The 27,010-nt window shown below is 44.2% G+C and overlaps 1 protein-coding gene across 1 annotated transcript in view; it reads right to left on the bottom strand.

The window, feature by feature from the left end:
- Window positions 1-27,010, bottom strand: part of LOC136607062 (teneurin-4-like) — a 175,796-nt gene that overhangs the window by 9,033 nt on the left and 139,753 nt on the right. The window contains exon 3 of the mRNA XM_066589022.1: window positions 7,989-8,150. Within this exon, the coding sequence (XP_066445119.1) occupies window positions 7,989-8,150 (162 nt within the window). The remainder of the gene's footprint in view (window positions 1-7,988; window positions 8,151-27,010) is intronic.

Here is a 27,010-nt window from a genome sequence, read left to right as displayed (position 1 = left end):
TGCTTGTGTTTTACTTGGATTAAAAAAATTAAAAAAAATGTTCCCTGACTGCAAAAATATTGGAAGATGGAAGAATATTTACCCAGAGTATTGTTCTAGCTGGGGCTGGCATTAAGAAGTAATTACAGGGGAGATATGCTCAGATCTAACAATAAGCCTAATTATCACAATTCATCTTAAATTATTAAATATATCAAATATTTCCTAATGGCAGATAGAATTCAGGCGGAATATTAATGTATTCATTTATATATTATATTTAGACATTTTGTAATACTTTTATATTAATTTGACTAATTCTATTAAAATTCTATTTTACTATCTTTTAAGCACTAATAAATGAAATATATAAAGCATAATATTCCCAATGTAAGCGTATATCACCTATTCAAAGGATAGTTGGCGGGTGGAAGTCTTAACCCCACTAATTCCAAGAATGGGGGGTCCTGTGTCCCCCTTGTCTTATCACTTCGGGCTTGCTGCACCCATTTGCAAATAACATGGAGATTAAATGGAGCAGTGGTCAAATGTGCTCCGTTCATTTCAATGGGGCTGATGGAAATAGCCGAGTGTAAGTATTTGTTCGGCTCCGGTAGCCCTCACTGGAGACAAATGGAGTGGTACTGCGCATGTGCGACTGCTGTTCCATCCAACTCCTTCCCACTATGGGTGGTGCAGTGAGGCCACAGTGAGATGGAGAGGGGGGACACAGGATTGCTATTTTCAGGATAGGTAAGGTCTCAGAAGTAAGATCCCTTTTATCACCTATCCTACGTACTGGTGCTAAAAGTCAATTTTGGTGCAACCCCCCTCTCAGGATGTGGATATAGTTGAAAAGTACTGCGGACCTTAAAAAATAATTAACTGCTTAAAGACCGCTTCTTTTTTAAAATTTTATTTTTTTCCTCCCAACTTTCAAAAAATATAATTTATTTTCTGACCGCCATAATGTTGTATAAAAGTTGTTTGTTACTTCTTTTTTGTATTTTTTTTAGTCCCCGCAGAGGACTTGAACTTGTATCATAGTATTACATTATACCTCGATCTGACAGGCAATGCTGGGGTCTTTCAGAAGACACCAGGCTGCTATGCAACTGAATGGCACATTGCGATCACATCGCGGGGTCCGCCTGGGACCCCCGAACTTCAATTGGGGAATTGAAATGCTGCTGTCAAAATCAACAGTGACATTTAAAGGGTTAATAGCTGCGATCAGCATTCACACTGATGGTGGTGGTTGCCAGTGAGCTTCAGCTGTAAGAAACAGCCAGCACCCTTATTGTATGGAGCGGGATTGGCTACAGATCCCTGCCATACAAGTCCCAAACTCACAGGATGTAACTGCATCTTCTGTGTCGTTAAGGAGTTAAACAAGATATACTTAGCCCCCAGTACTCCAGGACCTGAGATCTCCACTTACTTTTGGGCTTAGCGGTCATGTGCCTGTTTATGTGACTGGTTGCTGCAGCCAATCACTGATCTCAATACGTTTGAGGCCATTGATTGGTTATAGCCATGATGACCTTAGATGGGCATGTGACAGCTGGCCCCAGAAGTAAGACGAGAAGAATGATGGTGGAGTGTACTCTAGACGAGAAGAATGATGGTGGAGTGTACTCTAGACGAGAAGAATGATGGTGGAGTGTAGTGTAGATGAGAAGAATGATGGTGGAGTGTACTCTAGACGAGAAGAATGATGGTGGAGTGTACTCTAGACGAGAAGAATGATGGTGGAGTGTACTCTAGACGAGAAGAATGATGGTGGAGTGTATTCTAGACGAGAAGAACGATGGTGGAGTGTTACGGCACTCTGCCCCCCGAGCGCCAGTTGGGGTGCCCTGATCTTCCCGCACCCCACTGTCCCTGCCTACTTGCCTCGGCCCTGGCTAACCCCAGGCGGACAACTGGGCGGCGGTCCCTGCACTGGCTAGGGACCTGGCGACTGCCTAGATGGAACTACTAACAGGGGACAGAGTGCCGACAGAAGAGGCAGGTGTAACAAACCAACAAAACTTACAAGTACAAGCAGGGCTGGAGATGGAGCTCACAGGCAGATAGACAGGACCTGAATAGCAACTAGTGCTGACTGGGACAGACCAGACTAGGGGCTAACAGGACCAACAGAAACAGGCTGAGAAAGGATAGCAGGGCTGACAGACACCTAGGGACTGGCTGAGGTAAACTGCAGACAGACTAACTAGATGAAAGCAGAACCAATAACTGGCAGTGAGCTCACATCACTGCCAGTCTCTTAACCACAAGGTTCCGCCCCCGGGCGGAGAGTGGGAGGAGGCAACTCCACCCACTGCTGTATAAGAAGAGCGGGGGAGTGCGGGCGGCACCCTACGGGTGGACACGCCCATGCCGCCGCCCACCGGCCGTCCCAAGCTGCTGGGATAACCTCGACACAGGGCTCCAGGCTGCTGGAGCCGACGCCGGAGCGACGCGCGCCGACCGCGGGACCCCGTGCCGCGCTGTATGGTAACATTACCCCCCCTCTGACGGGGGACCTCCGGGCCCCCGGAAACTCGACCAGGCTTATCCAGGAGGCGGCTGCGAAAACGCTGTACCAACCCGAGAATGTGACCCTCCTGGGCGGTCACCATGGGCTGATCCTCAGGTCCATGACTTCGGTAGTCTGTGGCTGCCCCATTTCCTTCAGGGCCAACCGTTGACATATCGTCAGGTTTCAGGTCGTCTTCCGAGTCAATGTCCAACCATTCACCACTGTCTTTTGACCCATCCTCGCTACCAATGACGCTGCCTTCAAAATCTGAGGCATCTCCAACTTTAAAATCACTGTCATCTGAGCTATCCTACTCCAAAAAACTCTTCCGGGCCCCCAAATATTGTAAGGTTCCTGTAGCCCGGCGAGAATCCAGGATCTCCTGGGCCTCGTATTCAACTTCATCACGGACCGGGGTGGGCGGCGGGGGACCGGAGGTGGGCATCACCGAAGGGACAACAGGTTTCGACACAGACTTATGGAACCCCCTGCGACCCCTCTTTTTGCGATTTCCAGAGGACCGGTACCCCTTCTGTCCCGCCCTGTACGGCTCAAACACCGACAGACTCTCCTCACAACGCAACTGCATACGAGACCCCACCCCTTTCTTCCGTCCCCCCTGCAGGGCATCGGTGGCGACATCAGCAGCAGGGCAGGCGGACGGGGTGTGAAGGTAAGTGGGACCTCGGGGACTGAGTGCGGTCTCGACTGAGCAGGGAGGATGGGAAGCGCGATGGCTATGGCAGAACGGGCCCCACTGGGTTAGCTCCCCAGTGGCCCAATCGAATTGGGGGTTATGCAACGCCAGCCACGGCATCCCTAGTACCATGTCTACCGACATTTTCTCCATTACCAGGAATGATAGACCTTCCGAATGGCGACCCCCCACAGTGAGTTGTAACACTGGGGTCCTCCATCGTACCAAGCCCGAAGCCAGAGGAGTAGCATCAATGCTAGCAAAACGAATTGGCGTCTTCAGCGCCAAAAATTCCGCCCTCAGGGGCTCAACGAGACGCATGCTTACCAGGTTAGCGGCTGCTCCGGAATCAATAAATGCCTGCCCTAGGCGGGAGAAGTTCCGGAATCTAACCTGGCAGGGTATTAGAAGTCTAGGACGTACCTGTGGTCCTAGGCGACCCTCCCTGCAATCGCCTAGGACTGGGAGTCTTTCTGCCGATTCGGACTGTGGGCGCTGAGGCCTCAGGGGGCAGGTTATCACCCGATGTCCAGCTTTCCCGCAGTAGAGGCAGAGATGATGCAATAACCGAACTCGGCGTCGCTCCTTGGGGTCCAGCGGGTCCAGTTCCATAGGTTCGGGAACAGAGACTGGTACGGAAGAGGAAGGAACAGGACAAACGACCTCCCTGACTCTACTGGTCTGCCTGTCCTGCTTCCCAGCCCTGAGCCTCCTATCTGCCTTCACCGCTAGCTCCATGGCCTCCTTTAAGGACCCGGGAATGGGATGGGAGATCAACAGCTCTTTGACCGCGTCCGAGAGACCCTGCAGAAAAACGTCCTTCAGGGCACTCTCGTTCCATGCAGTGTCGCCCGCATAGCGTCTGAAACTGGAGCAATAATCCTCCACACAAAGCGACCCCTGATGCAGCGCCAGCAACCGTGAAACCGCCAACCCCACTCGGTCCGGCTCATCGAAGATGCCCCCGAGTTCCTGAAAAAAGGAGTCCACCGACTGCAGGGAGGGGGAACCCTCGGGAATAGAAAAGGCCCAAGTCTGGGCAGAGCCCCGCAGCAGGGACATTATAAGCCCGACCCTCTGGGCCTCTGAGCCCGAAGAACGGGGACGCATCCGAAAAAACAGGCGACACGCCTGTTGAAAAACGAAAAACTTGTTCCTCTCCCCAGAGAACACCTCGGGGAGAGGGCACTTGGGTTCGGGACTGGTAAAGGCGTTCTGCCCCTGCGACAACGCCCACTGCTCCTGGGCCACCATGCGAGCTGACAAATCGCGGATCACCGGCACCAGGTCTTGCAGCTGGTTTGCAAGGGCGCTGATCGCCGCCATGAAAAAAAAGTATTTTAAGGGCCAGTTATTATGTTACGGCACTCTGCCCCCCGAGCGCCAGTTGGGGTGCCCTGATCTTCCCGCACCCCACTGTCCCTGCCTACTTGCCTCGGCCCTGGCTAACCCCAGGCGGACAACTGGGCGGCGGTCCCTGCACTGGCTAGGGACCTGGCGACTGCCTAGATGGAACTACTAACAGGGGACAGAGTGCCGACAGAAGAGGCAGGTGTAACAAACCAACAAAACTTACAAGTACAAGCAGGGCTGGAGATGGAGCTCACAGGCAGATAGACAGGACCTGAATAGCAACTAGTGCTGACTGGGACAGACCAGACTAGGGGCTAACAGGACCAACAGAAACAGGCTGAGAAAGGATAGCAGGGCTGACAGACACCTAGGGACTGGCTGAGGTAAACTGCAGACAGACTAACTAGATGAAAGCAGAACCAATAACTGGCAGTGAGCTCACATCACTGCCAGTCTCTTAACCACAAGGTTCCGCCCCCGGGCGGAGAGTGGGAGGAGGCAACTCCACCCACTGCTGTATAAGAAGAGCGGGGGAGTGCGGGCGGCACCCTACGGGTGGACACGCCCATGCCGCCGCCCACCGGCCGTCCCAAGCTGCTGGGATAACCTCGACACAGGGCTCCAGGCTGCTGGAGCCGACGCCGGAGCGACGCGCGCCGACAGCGGGACCCCGTGCCGCGCTGTATGGTAACATGGAGTGTATTCTAGACGAGAAGAATGATGGTGGAGTGTACTCTAGACGAGAAGAATGATGGTGGAGTGTACTCTAGATGAGAAGAATGATGGTGGAGTGTACTCCAGATGAGAAGAATGATGGCGGAGTGTACTCCAGATGAGAAGAATGATGGCGGAGTGTACTCTAGACGAAAAGAATGATGGTGGAGTATACTCTAGATGAGAAGAATGATGGTGGAGTGTAGTCTAGACGAGAAGAATGATGGTGGAGTGTAGTCTAGACGAGAAGAATGATGGTGGAGTGTACTCCAGACGAGAAGAATGATGGTGGAGTGTACTCCAGACGAGAAGAATGATGGTGGAGTGTACTCTAGACGAGAAGAATGATGGTGGAGTGTAGTCCACTGGATTTGGTGAGTATGAATGTTTATTATTTTCTTAAGCCACAAACAAAGTTCAGAGAAGAAGGGGAATGAGTGATGGCGGTGATGAAGCATTTTTTATGCACTAGGCCCACTATAGTAATACAACGACCCTGGTTCTGAGGAAAAAGATTCAGTGTAACTTATATTTTCTGGCTCTATTATCTGCACATTCTGGGCTTAGGGGTCCAGTGGGCGGACCTATCAGTCATTGTATGATTGCACACACAATGATATCTGTCAATCACTGATAGAACCGCCTACCAGACTCCTAAGCCTTTCCAGAGAATTGGACCAAGAAAACACAAGTTATAGTTAATCTTTTCTTACATAACTTTATTTCAATCTGCTCAGCTCCTCCTTCTCTATAACGGTTGCCTATAAGTCAGGCTGAATATTCAGCATGATGGGTTCTCTGTAGCGGGGTATTCTGTGGTGTAACAAACTAAAGATGTACCAAAGTTTTAACTTGACAAGACACATTGCATAAACTGTAGCTAACTTTGTCTTGCCCTTTCAATAGCTTTTCAATAGTTTTTGTTGAGATAAGGCACCTTTTTGCAGCAAGTTATCAGGTTGGGTTAAACTTTGCTACATAGTCACAATGTCGCTGTTCCTGCTTTCACTAGCGTTCTTTATTGGCTGCAGTGGTGAAATTCCATATACACGCGTGACTGCAGCAGCCAATCACTGGCTTCAGAAGTCTTGAGCTGTATACCACTGAGGTCAATGATTGGTTGCCGCACTTATGTGTGTATACACACATTCACTGTTGCAGGCAAGTTAAGACAGACGAGTGGTGAGGATGGGAGTGGTGGGGCTGGAGCGGCAGGAACAGAGCAGTGACTATGACTTATTTTGTTATTATTAACCATTGTCTGCTCGCTGTAAATGTTTTCTAGGACTATAACTATAATTTGTATTGTATGCCCACATTACCAGGAAAAAAGAAAACACCCTCCTAAAACCGAACAAAACAAAAAAACTGGGTTTTAGGTTGGGAAAAATTGGGCAGTGGCCCCAGGCTCCTATTTCTCAGGGCCCCAGGAAGGTTTTTGGGTTAAAATTAAAGGGATGTCCCACTTGTGCCTGTTTTGCTGCAGGAATCACTCAGCGCCAAACATTATGCAGTGGGCTAGGTTGGTACTGCAGGCTGAATCCCATTCATTTCAATACAATTCAGCCTGTAGTACCAACCAGGGCCACTATGCAATGTACGGGGCTATCTGCTTCCTGCAGTAAAATAGCTAGAAGTGGTGTATGGTGGTATTTTTCTAACTGAATTGCAGTATTCTGTAGAAATACATAGTGGTTTTAGGTGGGCTGTTCCAGAGGGTATTATTTGGTCACTGCGTATTATTTCAGCATTTTGTGGGCTGCACATTGCAGTATGGGAGTTTTATTTAAGCAATTTACTGTGAGTTTATTTGGACTCTGTATGCCAGTTATCTTTGGTCATTCAATGGCAATACTGAGTGGTAAATATATGTCAGTGTTATATCGCTACATTATTTAATACTGTATAGGCGGCTCTCGAAAAGATGATACATTGCTTCTTGGTCATAGACTGATTTTGTACAGAACTGACTGCCAAATAAAAATAAAACACTAAAAAACAAAACATCTTACATGCAACCACCCTAGATCAAGATGGATTTGCTTTCAGTCTGATCAAGAGAGCCAGCATAGGTTACACCCATTAGCCACACCCCCTGAGCTACTGAGCCACGCCCCTTGTAAAAGGACTATAGCTTTTAGAAAGACTAAAAAATAAGGACGCCTAAAGAGAAGTAGGGGAAAATTGCAAGCCTGTAGCAAAGAAGAACAATGGCATCCCTACCCAATGCTCTACAGATTACTCCAGCTCCATCGACTAGGAGAAGATATCCTATAAGCATATTTATAGATATTTCATAATGAAATTGTGCAATTTACACATACAAAAAACAATATTAAAATATGCAAATATCACATTTAAGGCTAGGGCGGGATGGAGGCATGTACTGTGTGTTCTGATGTGCCATGCAAGATGGATACAAATTAAAGTTCTCTATGCAATGCATGATGATGTCCACCTTGACTGTTACTATTGTGGATGTTGGCATCATGATCTCTATTGGCAAGGTTTATGATACATAGTATCCATGTGAGATGATGGGGAGGCATGACTCACGACTCGAGTTGCTCATGAATTACAATGTGTGACTTGAGTCTTCCATCAATCTTGTTCCTTGGTATCCTATGGCACATGTCTCCAACTTGCCTTGGCCTTACAATTATAAAATTACAATGGGAGTTGATGTTCCCAATATCAGTCCACCTGGGTGCAGCAGACCTCTCTTTAGCACAGGTGGATCTGTCACAACAAGATCACGGTTTGATCTACCTGTGCTCCTGTGAGTATATCCTGAAAACTGGAACTGTTGACTGTCCCCGAGGACTGTGGTTGGGAAACACTGTTCTAGAGCAGGATTCATCAACTCCACATCTTGAAGGTCTGTAAAACAATAGATTTAACAAGTTGGGTGTATACGACTTTGGTTTCATAAAGATGTTCACCACACTTTATAATCAAGGCTACCCTGTTCTGTTGGGTCCATCACATCATAATCACAAGAGTGGGCAAATCTTGGCCTCCTATCTCAATAGAACTCTTATCTGGTGAAAGATGTAATTCAAGTAGTTCAATTGTTAAGCTATCAAACAACTGGCATGTTGGCATGTCAGCAGGACCGGCTGCTGACTCCAACGATGTCTCTCTTTTCCTCTCTACTCCCCTCTGTCCCCCGTGACAGTTCTCCTTAGTCTCGGTTCCCGAAGCTGTGAATGTGTCAGGAAGGTGATCCTCAGCACTCACTATCCATGAGTGCCATCCCACTTGATTGATCGTGAGTGGTAGAGACTGCCCACCTGCCCTATCTATAGCATTGGGAACTGAAATTAAGGAAGTACTGAGAAGGGGCAATATGGGGGAGAAAAGGAAATAAGGACACATCGTTGGAGTCAGCAGAGCCAGAACCTTCTGACATGACAGGTCTTCTTTAATGTGGTCATAGATAACAGATGTTGGCTAGACCATTATTTGGTCTATGTTTTCCGATTTCCCAATAACATGGTTACTCTGCTGAAGATCATCAGTAGCTGTCAGTTGTTACTCAAATCCTGGGGAGACAATGGATTTAAAGAGGAAAACCCCCTCATCTGATCCACGTTACCCCCAAACAATTTATGGACAATGGGTTATTTTCTAGGCAATGAAAACACTTGATTTGAGATGGATCCCACCGTAATTGGCCAGATCAGTTAAAAATCCTAATGCTGTGATGGTCAACCAGACATATTGTGTGGGCCTCAAAAGCAGCCCTTGACTCAATCAGGGGATTGCACATCACATTCGATCCAGGGTCCTGTCAGGGTTTACTTCTGCCAGAGGGCTGCACATCAGGCCCATGAGAGCTGTCAGTTGGGCATCATTGGCGGTTTTACCGGAGGCTGATCAAGCTTCATTCATGAAGTGTGTGTCGACTTCAATGGTGCCCTAGACGATCAACTACTTTGCTTTACTCTGCTTTAAATACTCATTGTACTTTGAACAAACTTGTGCTTATATGTTAGCCAATGTGCAAATCACTTGATATTTACTGGAAATTATGGGGTTTTTTTGGCTGAAAATCCCCACTGGACACTGGAAAGGGGTAGGGGCTCCCTTTTAATTTACTATCCACTGCTTGCTGTCATATAACGTTCATCCCTAGTAACTGAGACACTGAGATGGAGCACAGAAAGTTTTTTTTTTGGGGGGGGGGGGGCAGGGGCATTTGCTTGTTGCTGTTTCATGTCAAAGTCTATGGAGCGAGAAGGGGGCAGGAGGAGTGAGCTACTGGAAGGAGTCAGAAGAAAAGAGACTTAAATCACATTTAGTTTACTATCATAAGTGTTAACTGTATCGCAACAACTGAAATCACATCAAAACTGCTCAGTACTGCTGTATAATGTCCTCCATGATGATGTTAATTATGAGAGTGTACTACACAGAAAGATAGACGAAATGATGTCCTACTCTTCTATGTGTGCAAAACATAATAGCAGCAGTCTACACCCACCAGCTCAGGGAAGACTAAGAGCTTGTTCACAGGGGTGTAAGAGCATTTCGGTGTCGCAAATAAGTTGTGTATTTGCGCAACCAAAGTGCACTTTCGCCAGCTTTGGCGTGTATTTGTGTGCACCACTGCACTGCATCTTTGTGCACAAACAAAAATACACACAAAATCACCTTGATTTTATGTGTATATGCACATCGAATACACAGGTTTTCCGCGTATGTCGTTACGTTTAGGGAAGCGCATTGATTTCTATGCAAATACGCACCAAGAAAGGTCATGTTGCATATTTTTTCATGCGTTTGCAGATCTCATGAAAAAATACACTTGCGTGAATGGACCTATTGAAATTAATGGGTTCTATTCACTATGCAGAACGCACACAAAATTCGCACTTGTAATACTCGCAAATACGCTCAAGTGTGCAGCACGTAGACAATGCAAATACAATGAATTCAATAGGTTCATTTTAACTTTTTTGCATGTGTATTTCTCACGCGCACAAAAAAATTAGGACCTGCTGCACATCTGTGTGGCTTGTGCATGAAATGCCCCATAGAAGTTTTTTGGGGAATGCGCAAATGTGCATGTACACAAGGAGATTAGGGAAACACTACCATAAAAAAGAACACATCTGGACCTAATTAGGCTAGACAGCCATTAAACCAAGGCGAGGGTGTGCTCTGCATACATATGAACTAGCACCGCATGCGCAAAAAAGTACAGTAAACTAAGCAGACACACGCACAAATCAGACTCGTTCACAAAGCAAATATATTGCGCTGTCAAGTGTGAAGCCGCACTTAGAGATGAAACCTGCAAAGGGGAGACTGGTGATGAATTCAGGGTGCAAGGGCACAATTAGAGGATGGGACTGCACTCACCTGTGTGAGGTCAGCCTTAGGGAGCCTATACGGACTCTTCCATATATGAGGATACTTGTAATGTAAATGACTCCTTACACCGTGTTTCCCCGAAAATAAGACAGTGTCTTATATTAATTTTTGTGCAACAAGGTTTAACCTTTTTACATGTATAACTGCCTGGACACTATTTAAATTGACTTTTTTTTATTAACTGTTAGCAGGGCTTAATTTTGGAGTAGGGCTTATATTTCAAGCATCCTCAAAGAGCCTGAAAAATCATTTTGCATCTTCAAAAATTCTGGAAAATCATGCTATGTCTTATTTTCAGGGTATGTCTTATTTTCAGGGAAACAGGGTACATGAGGGCCTTGTTACAGATTGTGTCCTGCAGCCCCGCAGCTACAACCTCCGCCTCTGGAAGGATACAAGTCACATAACAGGCAGGAATGATATTATTCCTGCTGCACATACACAGCAGCTTATTCCAGTGTGATCTTATAATTTTTATATTTATTCTCTCATACAATGACAGGAATTGGGCAAAAAGAATAAAAATAGAAAGGAAAAAAAATTGGCAATTTATCCCAGAAAACATCTTATTCTTGATATTATTCCACCATATAATTGTACGAACACCCAATATCACAGGAGCAGAAAACCGAAATTATTTCTCGACCCGATGAATAAGTGCCCGGAAAACCCTGAATCTCCCATTATTTTGAACACAATGACACATGAGATGGCTTTGTTAGCGATTCCATGGAATAAGAGGCGAAGAGATAATAACCGGCCGTACAATGTGACAGCAGACAGAAATATCACTTTATTAATAATAGTCATTCTGGGTGCTAAATACTATTGTGGAAGTAAGAATATATTAGATAATAGTGTCCCCAATACACTCTTGTACATAGGGGGCGGTATTATAGTAGTTATATTCTTGTACATAGTAGGCAGTATTATAGTAGTTATATTCTTGTACATAGGGGGCAGTATTATAGTAGTTATATTCTTGTACATAGGGGGCAGTATTATAGTAGTTATATTCTTGTACATAGGAGACAGTATTATAGTAGTTATATTCTTGTACATAGGGGGCAGTATTATAGTAGTTATATTATTGTACATAGTAGGCAGTATTATAGTAGTTATATTCTTGTACATAGGGGCAGTATAATAGTAGTTATATTCTTGTACATAGGGGGCAGTATTATAGTAGTTATATTCTTGTACATAGGGGGCAGTATTATAGTAGTTATATTCTTGTACATAGGGGGCAGTATTATAGTAGTTATATTATTGTACATAGTAGGCAGTATTATAGTAGTTATATTCTTGTACATAGGGGGCAGTATTATAGTAGTTATATTCTTGTACATAGGGGGCAGTAGTATAGTAGTTATATTCTTGTACATAGGAGCAGTATTATAGTAGTTATATTCTTGTACATAGGGGGCAGTATTATAGTAGTTATATTCTTGTACATAGGGGACGAGTATTATAGTAGTTATATTCTTGTACATAAGGGACAGTATTATAGTAGTTATATTCTTGTACACAGGGAGCAGTATTATAGTAGTTATATTCTTGTACATAGGGGGCAGTATTATAGTAGTTATATTCTTGTACATAGGGGGCAGTATTATAGTAGTTATATTCTTGTACATAGGGGGCAGTAGTATAGTAGTTATATTCTTGTACATAGGAGCAGTATTATAGTAGTTATATTCTTGTACATAGGGGGCAGTATTATAGTAGTTATATTCTTGTACATAGGGGGCAGTAGTATAGTAGTTATATTCTTGTACATAGGAGCAGTATTATAGTAGTTATATTCTTGTACATAGGGGACAGTATTATAGTAGTTATATTCTTGTACATAGGGGACGAGTATTATAGTAGTTATATTCTTGTACACAGGGAGCAGTATTATAGTAGTTATATTCTTGTACATAGGGGGCAGTATTATAGTAGTTATATTCTTGTAGATAGGGGGCAGTATTATAGTAGTAATATTCTTGTACATAGTAGCAATATTATAGTAGTTATATTCTTGTACATAGGAGCAGTATTACAGTAGTTATATTCTTGTACATAGGGGAGCAGTATTATAGTAGTTATATTCTTGTACATAGGAGGCAGTATTATAGTAGTTATATTCTTGTACATAGGGGGCAGTATTATAGTAATTATATTCTTGTACATAGGAGCAGTATTATAGTAGTTATATTCCTGGACATAGGGGGCAGTATTATAGTAGTTATATTCTTGTACATAGGGGGCAGTATAATAGTAGTTATATTCCTGTACATAGGGGGCAGTATTATAGTAGTTATATTCTTGTACATAGGAGCAGTATTACAGTAGTTATATTCTTGTACATAGGGGAGCAGTATTATAGTAGTTATATTCTTGTACCTAGGGGGCAGTATTATAGTAATTATATTCTTGTACATAGGAGCAGTATTATAGTAGTTATATTCCTGTACATAGGGGGCAGTATTATAGTAGTTATATTCTTGTACATAGGGGGCAGTATAATAGTAGTTATATTCCTGTACATAGGGGGCAGTATTATAGTAGTTATATTCTTGTACATAGGGGACAGTATTATAGTAGTTATATTCCTGTACATAGGGGGCAGTATTATAGTAGTTATATTCTTGTAGATAGGGGGCAGTATTATAGTAGTAATATTCTTGTACATAGTAGCAATATTATAGTAGTTATATTCTTGTACATAGGAGCAGTATTACAGTAGTTATATTCTTGTACATAGGGGAGCAGTATTATAGTAGTTATATTCTTGTACCTAGGGGGCAGTATTATAGTAATTATATTCTTGTACATAGGAGCAGTATTATAGTAGTTATATTCCTGTACATAGGGGGCAGTATTATAGTAGTTATATTCTTGTACATAGGAGGCAGTATTATAGTAGTTATATTCTGGTACATAGGGGGCAGTATTATAGTAGTTATATTCTGGTACATAGGGGGCAGTATTATAGTAGTTATATACTTGTACATAGGAGGCAGTATTATAGTAGTTATATTCTGGTACATAGGGGGCAGTATTATAGTAGTTATATTCTTGTACATAGGGGGCAGTATTATAGTAGTTATATTCTTGTACATAGGGGGCAGTATTATACTAGTTATATTCTTGTATTTAGGGGGCAGTATTATAGTAGTTATATTCTTGTACATAGGGGTCAGTATTATAGTAGTTATATTCTTGTACATAGGAGGCAGTATTATAGTAGTTACAGTTGTGTACATAGTTGCAGTACTATAGTAGTTCTAGTATTTTTATATAGGAGGCTAAGCATGTCTGCAACGCAAATTCTTGAGAGAAATCACTATGGAATTCTTTGTTGGATGGAAAAGGAAAGGAAAGAGAATGACTATTCAGATAAGGCGTTATCTTTGAGTCCTTGGATGTAATTACCTGCTCTGTCTGTGCCTCTGTTTTATCAGTGCTGTACTGTGTATAGTCTGCATTGATAAAGCTCTGCAGATCACCAAACATTGTATGTCATCACTTTATGGCATTACTGGTTGTATTGGTGCCTGTATAGTGGTGTTTTTATTATTTATTTCCATGTGACATTTTCACATTCCCTCTTGTGTTGATGATGTCAATTATGTATCTAAAAGAACCACAAAAGGCATTACCAAAGGAAAAAAAATTCCGCTTGCACTTTTTCATGTGGCACCCTGATTTCAAGGATCTGCTTTTGCTTTGGGCCTCCTTAGGCACCAAGTTCTGATTCCAACTGCTACCTCTGCGCCACCTAAAACCTCTTTTTAAGGAGCATGAGTTGCCCCAATTCGTACGCGTGTAGGAGGCAGCCATCTTTTCCGCTCCGTGGTCCTGTATGACTCGTAGGCTGACAGTTGTACATCTTGTTGCAGGCATGGCAGGCTTGATTTTCCTGTACACTGTGCATCTGCCCAGAAGCCTGAAGATCACAGGCTTGCTAAGCTTCTCAGTCATGTATACAAGATTAAATAAATGTTTCTTCCCATCGGGCCGGCTGCTGACCATCGCCTACAACAAGTTCATCACATGCATCTATGGAGAGAACGGAATAACGAGTGACACTGGCCTCGGGCCTCGCCGCCGGGATTTTAGGATTTGTATCTGCTGAATGCAGAGGACAGAATATTGTACTGTAGCCGGAACATAATCAATACTCCGCCTCTGCTCTTAATTTCATTATTTTACAATAAGTACTGAGTGGGATGCAGCTGCGCCATAATTAATTGTATTGACTAACGATAAAAATATCAGATACGACGGCCATTTTCTGAGATAAATGATGGGGGTTGTGTTTGTCTCGTTTAAAGTACGCTTCCAATACTTGTAGAACAGGTTTTTTTTATGGCTACTTCCATTGAAATCAATGGGGAATGTCATCGTTTATGTGGGCTTTGCTTGATATACTTGAGTGACTGTAGAAGTAGGATGCAAAGATAGGGAAATAAAAAAAGGTATCCGTCCGTTGGGGTGTGATAATACAGTACCGCCTCCTCTTAGTTTCAGTATTTGGGGGTTATGACTACATAGGGGGCAGTTTTATAGCTTGACACAACCCCTTAAATGTACTGATGGTCAACCCCAGGCAAGTGTTGGCTTATAGAAAGGTAGGGGACTCGGTGATCCAAACACTTGGCTGACGACATTTGTATCTTTCTGTGCCCAGTTGTAATAGGATAAGCAGCTCTGGAGCACAAACTGCTGCACTAACCAGTACAATACTGGGCAGGCTAAGAAAATAGGAGACATTTTTAATTATATAGATGTAAAGGAGGAGACATATAAGTGAACGTCTGGTTTTCTAGCTACTGTAGAGGTATCGGATAACCATGGTCAATATACCTTATGAGCAGAGGTGTAATTTAAAGCTCCTGGGCCCCAATGCAAAATGTGTAGCGGGGCCCCTAATTATAATGTTTTATTAATAGTACTGGGCTCCCTATAGAGAAAAGAGAGGCCTTATGGGCCCCCTAAAGCTCCTCGGCCCGGGTGCAACCACATCCACTGCACCCATTATAGTTACGCCCCTGCCTATGAGGACATATAGATATCATAGATGGGAGGTCCTTCACTTGGGATTCCTCCGCCAAAGCAGGTAGCAAAGACTAGATCTTGTTCTGAAGGACTTCTTATTAGAGATGAGCGAGCACCAAACTGCTCGGGTGCTCGTTACTCGGGACGAAATTATCGCGATGCTCGAGGGTTCGTTTCGAGTAACGAACCCCATTGAAGTCAATGGGCGACCCGAGCATTTTTGTATTTCGCCGATGCTTGCTAAGGTTTTCATGTGTGAAAATCTGGGCAATTCAAGAAAGTGATGGGAACGACACAGCAACGGATAGGGCAGGCGAGGGGCTACATGTTGGGCTGCATCTCAAGTTCACAGGTCCCACTATTAAGCCACAATACCGGCAAGAGTGGGCCCCCCCCCCCCCCTCCCAAAAACTATTACTTCTGAAAAGCCCTCATTAGCAATGCATACCTTAGCTAAGCACCACACTACCTCCAACAAAGCACAATCACTGCCTGCATGACACTCCGCTGCCACTTCTCCTGGCTTACATGCTGCCCAACTGCCCCCCCTCCCCCCCACAGCGCACACCAAAGTGTCCCTGCGCAGCCTTCAGCTGCCCTCATGCCACACCACCCTCATGTCTATTTAGAAGTGCGTCTGCCATGAGGAGGAACCGCAGGCACACACTGCAGAGGTTGGCACGGCTAGGCAGCGACCCTCTTTAAAAGGGGCGGGGCGATAGCCCACAATGCTGTACAGAAGCAATGAGAAATATAATCCTGTGCCACCGCCATCAGGAGCTGCACACGTGGGCATAGCAATGGGGAACCTATGTGCCACACACTATTCATTCTGTCAAGGTGTCTCTGCATGCCCCAGTCAGACCGGGCTTTTTAATTCATAGACACAGGCAGGTACAACTCCCTATTGTGAAGTCCCTGTGGACCGACAGCATGGGTGGCTCCCTGGAACTAACGGGCGGTACATAAAAATATCCCATTGCAGTGCCCATCACAGCTGAGGTAGTAATGTCATGTTTAATGCAGGTGGGCTTCGGCAGGTTGGGGCACAGGGGGAGAGGCAGTGGTGCAAACCGGAGGCGGTGAACGGGCATCGTCCCACCTTGTGGGGTGCTTGGCCATCATATGCCTGCGCATGCTGTTGGTGGTGCCTCCCCAGCTGATCTTGGCGCGACAAAGGTTGCACACCACTGTTCGTCGGTCGTCAGGCGTCTCTGTGAAAAACTGCCACACCGTAGAGCACCTTGACCTCTGCAGGGTGGCATGGCGCGAGGGGGCGCTTTGGGAAACAGTTGGTGGATTATTCGGTCTGGCCCTGCCTCTACCCCTGGCCACCGCACTGGCTCGGCCTGTGCCCACACCCTCACTTGGCCCTCCGCGTCCTCGGCCGCGTCCACATACTCTAGGCTTACCCCTACCCCTCAACATGCTGTATTACCAGTGATTTGATTTCCCAGGCAGGAAAGAAATTGGCGCAAGGCTGCACTCAACCGTAGCTGGTTGCGTCTGATTTTTTTACGTTCTCCACGCAGCACAGACGTACCCAGAGCCCTTAGGACTGACACAGGCAGGGCAAATATACTTTCTTCCCTTTTGTTTAAAAGGATAGGCCCACTGCGTGTATTCACTGAATAATAAGTTTAATAACTGTGTTGCGGCCCTGCAAAACTGTCACAGAACTTTACTGTTGCAGAGTTACTAACTGTGGCAGAGCAGGTATTTCCCAGGCAGGAAAGAAATTGGCGCAAGGCTGCACTCAACCGTAGCTGGTTGCGTCTGATTTTTTTACGTTCTCCACGCAGCACACACGTACCCTGAGCCTTGAGGACTGACACAGGCAGGCCAAATAGAATTTTTTCCCTGCTTTTTACAAGGAACACCCACACTGCGTGTATTCAATGAATAATGTATGTCTTCTGGCCCTGCCTACACAATTCTATCCCTGTAGTATTAATGCCGGGTGCAATGCTCTGCACAGCCGGTTTTGAGAAGAAAAAAAAATATGCAACACTGCTAACAGCAGCCAGCACAGTACTGCACACGGATAGATGTGGCCCTAAGAAGGACCGTTGGGGTTCTTGAAGCCTACACTAACTCCTAACACTCTCCCTGCCTAACCACCACTTCTGTCCCTATTGCAGGGCGCAATGCTCTGCAGATCCAATTTTGGAAAAAAAATAAAAAATACTGTGCTAACACAGTACTGCACACTAGTAGATGTGGCCCTAAGAAGGGCCGTTGGGGTTCTTGAAGCCTACACTGACTCCTAACGCTCTCCCTACAGCAGCACCAGCACGATACCACTGTCCCTCAGCTAACTCACAAGGCATGTGTGGCGAGCCGCGGGAGGGGCCGATTTTTATACTCGGGTGACATCAGATCTTCCCAGCCACTCACAGCAGGGGGGTGGTATAGGGCTTGAACGTCACAAGGGGAAGTTGTCATGCCTTCCCTGTCTTTCAATTGGCCAGAAAAGCGCGCTAACGTCTCAGAGAGGAAACTGAAAGTAACCGGAACACCACGTGGTGCTCGTTACGAGTAACGAGCATCCCGAACACCCTAATATTCGCACGAATATCAAGCTTGGACGAGTACGTTCGCTCATCTCTACTTCTTATGAACATACAGTACGTGGTAGTCCATTGATTTTAATAGGCACTGAATAATAGTCCATTTAGAAATATTTAGGAACTGGCAGTTTTTTCAGCCACACCAGATGATCATTGGAGGTTACAGCATGATAAAGGGGGTATAATGGGACTTTGATATTGATGATAATCAGGCAGGTCATTAATGTCAGATCGATTAGGTTCAGCTCCCAATCATCTCTTCGACAGGTTTGAGTGCTGTGGCCTCTTCGTTGTTTGAAAGCTCAGTGCCGTACACTGAGTATTGGCGGTGCCTGGTATTGCAGCTCAATTCCATTTACTTGAATAGGACTGAGATATAGAAAGGCCACATGACCAACGAATGTGAAGTTACATTCCAAAGAAGACATTATGGATCGTCACCATATACCATAATGCCTCTGCCAAATTAGGCTTTTAATCTACAGTAATTTACCTACCAAAAGCCAGCCACAGAGATATAGGACAGTGATAAACCACAAGGCGGGTAACCTGCTGCCCATGGGTTGTTCATATGAATGGTCCTACCAGCAACAGTAATGAATAAACTCCCTTAGACTTTAACAAAATGGCAAATGATTGGCCAACCACATCACCCAAAATAGGCGAAATCAACCATTTCAAGTGACTTTTATCTAATTTGTACAAGAACCTTTACAACAACATCGCTGATTTAATAGAAAACCTTTGGTTCTGTCAGTATATTTTTTTTGCAGACAAAAGGAAACTATAATACCCAGAGGAATCCAATACAAATACAGGAGCATACAAACGCCACACACATCTTGTCTTTGGTCGGATTCGACCCCAGAGCCCCAGGGCTGCAAGACAACAATGCTAACCACTAGGCCACCATGGCGCTATCATTGTGGGGCAGGAAAACCTGATGTTGTTTCCCCTTCTTTGCCCCTTGTAGATTGTGACCATCAGGTCATTACCCCCTAACTCATAGAACCCTCTCCCCTAGCAGCAGCTATAAGACAAAGTACATTGTAATGTCTAATATCCCGGACTCCGAGAGTATGCAAGGCGCACAAGCTACTGCCCGACAAGACCTATCATGTAGCCCCAGCCGTGTACAAATGGAAAAAGCTCCTCCCATCATCTGTAAACCCCCAACACCCATTCTCTGAGTGCCCAAGGCTGAAACTAAACCGAGAACCTCTTCTCCTTTCAATTTATACACATATTTAAAGTGATTGACGGGAAAACAAGACTCGTTCTGTGCTGCTGCCTCTCACTGAGCGCCATGTCTCATTCCACCTCTGTGGAGAAATGTCCTAGGAATCTACTAAAAGCTTTAAGTACAATATTTCTGATTGATACATGGCAATATAATATGTTCAACAACACCAAAGATGAGATCATTAATGCCCACATTGACCGGCCTGGGGGATCTATGGAGCCCCTCTACAATGGGCTGGCCAAGGTCCTATAGACTGACTAACCGAAAAGGCTTTAAACATTACGTCCAGTCACCCTATGTTGTGTGTAGATAGATAGATAGATATGAGATAGATAGATAGATATGAGATAGATAGATAGATAGATAGGAGATAGATAGATAAATAGATATGAGATAGATAGATAGATAGATAGATAGATAGATAGATATGAGATAGATAGATAGATAGATAGGAGATAGATAGATAAATAGATATGAGATAAATAGATATGAGATAGATAAATAGATATGAGATAGATAGATAGATAGATATGAGATAGATAGATAGATAGATAGATAGATATGAGATAGATAGATAGATAGATATGAGATAGATAGATAGATATGAGATAGATAGATAGATAGATAGATAGATATGAGATAGATAGATAGATAGATAGATAGATAGATAGATAGATAGATAGGGGATAGATAGATAGTATATAGATACTGAGATAGATATGAGATAGAGATAGATAGATAGATAAATAGATATGAGATAGATAGATATGAGATAGATAGATAGATATGAGCTAGATAGATAGATGATAGATAGATAGATAGATAGATAGATAGATAGATAGATAGATAGATATGAGATAGATAGATGATAGATAGATAGATAGATAGATAGATAGATAGATAGATATGAGATATATAGATGATAGATAGATAGATAGATAGATAGATAGATAGATAGATATGAGATATATAGATGATAGATAGATAGATAGATAGATAGAGATAAATAGATAGATATGAGATAGATACATATATATGAGATAGGTAGATATATAGATATTAGATAGATAGGATAGATATTAGATGGATAGATATGAGATAGATAGATAGATAGATATTAGATAGATAGAGAGATAGATAGATAGATAGGAGATAGATAGATAGATATATATTCAAAAGTAGAAAGTTGCATGGATAGATTGATACAAAGATCGGACATAAGAGTAAAGGCGGTACTGGAAGCCTTTTGTCAACAGGGACCTGTCTTAAAGGGGATGTCCAGATCGAAATTCACTTTTTAGATTTAGAAAACACCTGGGTACTTACGCTCCTTTGCTCTGACAATCCAGTGATGCAGCACCATGATTATCCCGGTCTATGTTGACAGGAAATCAGGTGACTTCTGCCTACCAATCAGAGGTTGCAGTATAACACCTGTTCCTCTGGCATCAACACCCACATCCTTGGCATCATGATGCCAGGCATTCCAAACGGTGATGCTGTGGTCTCTGATTGGCAGGCAGTGGTCACTTGACTTCTAGGAGAGACCAGGAGAATCATAGGGCTGTATCGCTTAATCGTTGGGGCCATAGAGGGAACGTACCTATTTGTTTTGGCGTTAAATTTAAAAAGTGAATTTCTAAGCGGACGACCCCTTTAAGGCTCCTTTACATGGGCCGATGATCACGAAGCACATTCATTAGAACACATAATCACCCGATCATTGCCTTGTGTAAACAGAGCAGTAGTCAGCCAATGCAGGAGCCAAACACTCATTTTCAGCTCATCGTAACGTTTATGCATCCCAATAAAACCATCGTTCTCGGCAGCACATCTCTCCATGCAAACTCCATGCATAGGGAGATGTCCAAGGATGAAGTGGATGTGAGACGAACAATAGTTCACTCCATGCAGAGTCCGAATCAGACTGGGTGAAATGCCAGGAGTGCCGATTATTGTGATTGGGCCTTATGAAACGCCCTCATTGGCCCATGTAAAGAGACCCTTACATAACCATTAAAAAAAGTCAAGATTCTAAAAAAAAAACTATTCTTAAGAACTCTGCCTGGGCATATGGCAAGAGCTGCGGTTTACTGACTGATCTGTCAACCTCACTGAAAACCTACATATGCAAAATAAGCACCAAATATTACTGCCTCAGCTTGGAGGGTTGGGTTGGAAGGTCTTGACTCGATCTTGAAGTTGCGCTTCAGAAAGCTGCATCTTGTAGTATGACATGAATGACAAGTAATGTAAATGAATGGGAAAGACTCTCAATGGGACCACTGCCAACACAATGTTTGTCATGGACTTGTGTCACTACTAATCTAATGGATCAAGGGATGGTGGCGCAGGTACCAGGATACGGTGAAGCGTAAAGTGTTTATTGAAAACCCCAAAAATAAAGGAAAATCACTGAATGTTAAGGAATAGCAATAGAATTTTCACTTTCACTTTTCTAGGCATTATATACATTTTAACTATAGCGTGGTAATACCGTATGACTAATATCAATTATACTTTACTAATATCAGTCTGGTCTAATATGAATAAAGATTACAGAACTTATCATACAGCATTTGCACCTCTACAGTAGTTTTTCTATTTTCCCCCTTTAAGATCTCTCAGTCCACAAATGATGAACTTTTCCTACTCAACGGTATACTGATGACCCTCAAAAGCCCAAGCGACAGAAAACGTCCCTCACAGTTCACTCTCCCCCAATACCTGCTGGGTATTTGTTATCTCTCCTTGTTGGTGTACACATATATAACACTTTCATAGGCCGGCCTCACTTACAGTCTGTTGCGCTGTGCATCCCAGAGAGCACTGGCCACAGTTAGCCGATGGCATTATCTAGGAGCAGGAATTCTATTCCCCATCACTTTCTACATTTCCTGCCATCAGCATTGCACACCACCAGCTATGGCCAGTTGCGATGCCGTTCCTCCCCGGGTCCAGGCAGCACAGTCCCCAACTTACTCAGTCCTTATTCCTGCATCAACTCAGTTCAATACGCAGCAGATAATTGTGCTTTTTATAGACCTAGCATCAACCAATCAGCAAATACTCAATGAGCATGTGCAGTTCCATTGCACCAAATGTTGGCGCATGCTACGCTTTTGGCACACTTTCTGGAGCATCTTTCCCACTATAACACTAGAGCAATGCTGTACATTAGTCTGAGTCCATATAGTAAGATGAATTGACAGTGTTCACCCCCTTCAAAAATATAATAGAGAATCTTCTATATGGACCAAATGCCCGTGAGCGGAATAGTCACGCAAATAGTCAGTGTTGGTAAATCTGATTTCTTGCAATGACATTGGGTGGTTCAGGCTCCTCCATTGACTTCGGGCTCCATCAATTACGAAGGCACCTTAGTGGGTTCAAGAAAACTCTAACAACCCCAAAAAGAGGCTCAAAAACAATACTAGAAGCTATGAATTATGGGGGTCCCAACTGATGTTACTGTCTGGCAATGACATTTTACAAGATATCGAGAACCCCTTCCAGAAGACTCTTACTTTTTTCATAGGTTGCGAGTAATTCTCCAATCTGTAACTTTTGCTGTACTTGTCTTTGAGTGTTGTCACAAATCTACAAAGCTCTGCGATTAAAATGGATAATGAATGCAAGATGTGGAGGGGCTGACAGGAGAGCCAGGGGGGCTTCTGGGGTATAGTTGTGTTGTGCTGTGAAGCCCCCTAATGTAAATGCAGGCAGACAGGTGCTTCATACAGACTCGCTGAACCGCCACAACAAAGCATGACAAAAGAAAGACAATGCCGATAGCAACACAATTCATTGAAAGTGACTTTCTAATCCAGACTTTTCTCCCTTCGATTCTCCCATCAAAAAAGACAGAATTTAATAGTCTGATTCCTTGCACAAAAATACATGAAAAACTCTCATTCTGTCCAATAGGAACCAAAAAAGATACCAAGTCTTAGCGGTGGAGACAATAGTGAGTCACAAAAGAATTGGGCTCCACAGTGTTGTGCGGCTTTTGAAGCCTGGCTTAGTTGGGTTGTATAGAATGAGGGCTCTGCTCAAGTTCGATGACATTGCCCTATCACGCAAATTGTGCAGGATATCACCGCCGCATGGGAGCGTACCCTCAGCTCCCCAATATGGGGCATCCTTGAAACCACTAATGACTGGTCTTCTAAATGTCCAGCTTATTGGGCAGTGCTTGTTGCTTGCGGTGACTTGGCTAGATTCCCACACTATTGTGTAGACCATGGTCATCTTCTATACTACAGAATGGTTGGTTACGGTAAACCTTTAGCATTTCTGCATTATGTATACCGCTATAGAAATCCACAGCATGCTCATTATTCTACGTGGATTTTTTCCACTACATGTGGATGGGATTTTCAAAACCTCATCCTATTTATCTATTGGAAATTGCCGCAGTTCCCCAGAATGATAAGGATGTTTTATGGAACAGTGACACAACTTTCCGAAGTCGTCTTTAACCCGGGGTGGGGACCTCAATCTATTCTGGAGGTCCTACTAAGTCAGGTTATGCCAAAGTGACTGTCAACTCTTAGCCCATCCAACTGTGCCAGTGTGGCTCCTCTCTACCACAGCCTGCCCTACCTTTATGCAACTCACAGAGTGGCAGCAGTCTTTTAGTATGGGCACCTCGGTGGGTCCTTGTGGCCACCACACTGCTACTGCACCTTTCATGACTCCTGGCTGCCCCCAGTTGCAGGCATACAACTATAAGGAGGGTACAACTGCATACGCTGCTGTACTACTGAACTGGCCCGACTTTCGAGATGCTGATTGTCGCCACTTTTCTGAATGTAAAACTTTTTAAATGCTTGCTTGGGTGAGTTAAGATGGCGGCCGGCCTTGATAAATAAGGCTCTTGGAATGAACCCCATTTTCCTAAATGGTACTATATATTAGAACGGGGTTATAATACTCTCCTGCATTGTCTCCATGCTGGATTTTTCCTTTACCACGCTCCAGTTACAGGTGACCTGAGAGCGCCTCTGTAGAGATGTAGTTTTTGGCACATCCCACGTACGTCTGGCTCGTACAATCCTGCAGAATGTATCTGTAGCATAAATAATTCTTGATGTAAGGTATAGGAGGAAACAAAGACGAGCAGTATTCCCTCACGTTACAGGCCCGCGTCTCTCCCCGTCAAGGTACACTACATGCTAATCGATTTTTAACCCATCCAGACTTGAGCAGTTTCTTCAAGGCTGAACTGAAATGTAGCTTGGGGCAGAAGCTGGCATCCACGTGAAGGGGAGCGCTAATGCGCTTCAGACAGGAAGATAATTCATTTCAGATGTCAACCTCTCAACTAGAATCCTGATACAAAAATCAGACACAGATTCAAAAAGATTTATATATCCGGAGGGCGAGGGGTTTACTTTAATTAAAACTAAAGAGCAATGTCACCGCAAGAAAATTCACATCGCAAGAGCAACGGCGGTATACGGGCACAATGTACAGTCCAGTATAATGGTCTCAACCCCAGAGACACCAACTGTGCCATACAATTCACCCCGAGAGTTAAAATGGTAAGGACCAAATCAGATAAGCTTTCCAAAGACATCCGGCCTGGTCAGGAGAGAGTAGAAGGATGTGACTGTAAGCCAGCAAAAGAAAATGCTGAAACATAAATACACATTTTTATAGCAAATAATAAAAGCTACATATACATGAAGAAAATAAGTCACTTTGTACCTACATTATGTAATTTGTCTTGTCATGATGCTGTTACATCTTGTATTATACTCCAGAGCTGCACTCCCTATTCTGCTGGTGGAGTCACTGTGTACATACATTACTTATCCTGTACTGCTCCTGAGTTACATCCTGTATTATATTCCAGAGCTGCGCTCACTATTCTGCTGGTGGAGTCACTGTGTACATACATTACTTATCCTGTACTGATCCTGAGTTACATCCTGTATTATACTCCAGAGCTGCGCTCACTATTCTGCTGGTGGAGTCACTGTGTACATTTATTACTTATCCTGTACTGATCCTGAGTTACATCCTGTATTATACTCCAGAGCTGCACTCACTATTCTGCTGCTGGAATCACTGTGTACATACATTACTTATCCTGTACTGCTCCTGAGTTACATGCTGTATTACACTCCAGAGCTGCACTCACTATTCTGCTGCTGGAGTCACTGTGTACATACATTACTTATCCTGTACTGATCCTGAGTTACATGCTGTATTATACTCCAGAGCTGCACTCACTATTCTGCTGGTGGAGTCACTGTGTACATACATTACTTATCCTGTACTGACCCTGAGTTACATCCTGTGTTATACTGCAGAGCTGCACTCACTATTCTGCTGGTGGAGTCACTGTGTACATACATTACTTATCCTGTAGTGATCCCGAGTTACATCCTGTATTATATTCCAGAGCTGCACTCACTATTCTGCTGGTGGAGTCACTGTGTACATACATTACTTATCCTGTAGTGATCCTGAGCTATTGAATGACAGCTGAGAGCTGCCCCTGATTGGTCCCTGCACTCAGCCAATCAGAGGCAGCACTCACTCACCCATTCTTGAATTCATGAATGGGTGTGAGTGAGATCTGCCTCTGATTGGTGAGGGCTGTGACCAATCAGAGGCAGCCCATTCAGCAGGCGGGGATTTTAAATCCCCGCCTGCTGAATACTACACAGAGCAGTTTAGGAGAACTGCCGGCCGGCCGCGGCTGAACTCCGGCTGCAGGGAAAAGGTGAGTATAATTTTTTTTATTTTTACACATTTCAGGATGCTTTTCAGGGAAGGGGTTATATTTTTAAGCCCTTCCCGAAAATTCATCCAGTGCTCGCCGGCAGCCCATTGCTTTCAATGGAGCCGGCTGTATTGCCGGATCCATTGAATTCAATGGGCGAACAGGCCCATTGAATTCAATGATCAGGCCCGTTTCGCTGAAAACGCTGCTAGGTGCAAATTTTTCAGCGAATCGTCGGCCCCGATCACGCGATTTGCGGATGCGCATCTGTTATGCGATCCGCAAATCGTGCGAAAAAACGCCCATCTGACCGAGGCCTTAGGAAGAACAACAGTAAGTGCCATAGTGTGACTGAATTCACTGAGGCGCACTTTTATATACATTGCCCAGAATGCAGTTGTCATGCTATACTCTACTCATGGGCATATACAGTACTAAGAAGGAGGGCACCAACACGGCCCCTAACCCAACTTAAAAAACCTGACCTGCCATTAGAAGCTTAACTAGATGCTCCTAGATTCTTAAACCTCTTTTATAGCATAGGTTTCTGGAACTTTAGCGTCCCCTCCGACTCTAGGCCTCCAATATGATATATTTTTGGCCCTGCCTGCCATCCATACACAAACTTTAATAGCCTATGCCACATTACCAAGCAATCTATTTGCTAAGACATGAAAGCTTTTTGGCAAGACGTCTCATATTGTGGGCCCATCTGTATACATAAAAATACTTCAGTGGGTTTATTTTCTTGTTTAATGGCAATGTC

This window comes from Eleutherodactylus coqui, chromosome 1 (genome assembly GCF_035609145.1).
Source record: "Eleutherodactylus coqui strain aEleCoq1 chromosome 1, aEleCoq1.hap1, whole genome shotgun sequence".
NCBI lineage: Eukaryota > Metazoa > Chordata > Amphibia > Anura > Eleutherodactylidae > Eleutherodactylus > Eleutherodactylus coqui.
Note: the sequence above shows the minus strand (reverse complement) of the source record. Positions and strands in the feature narration are given on the sequence as shown.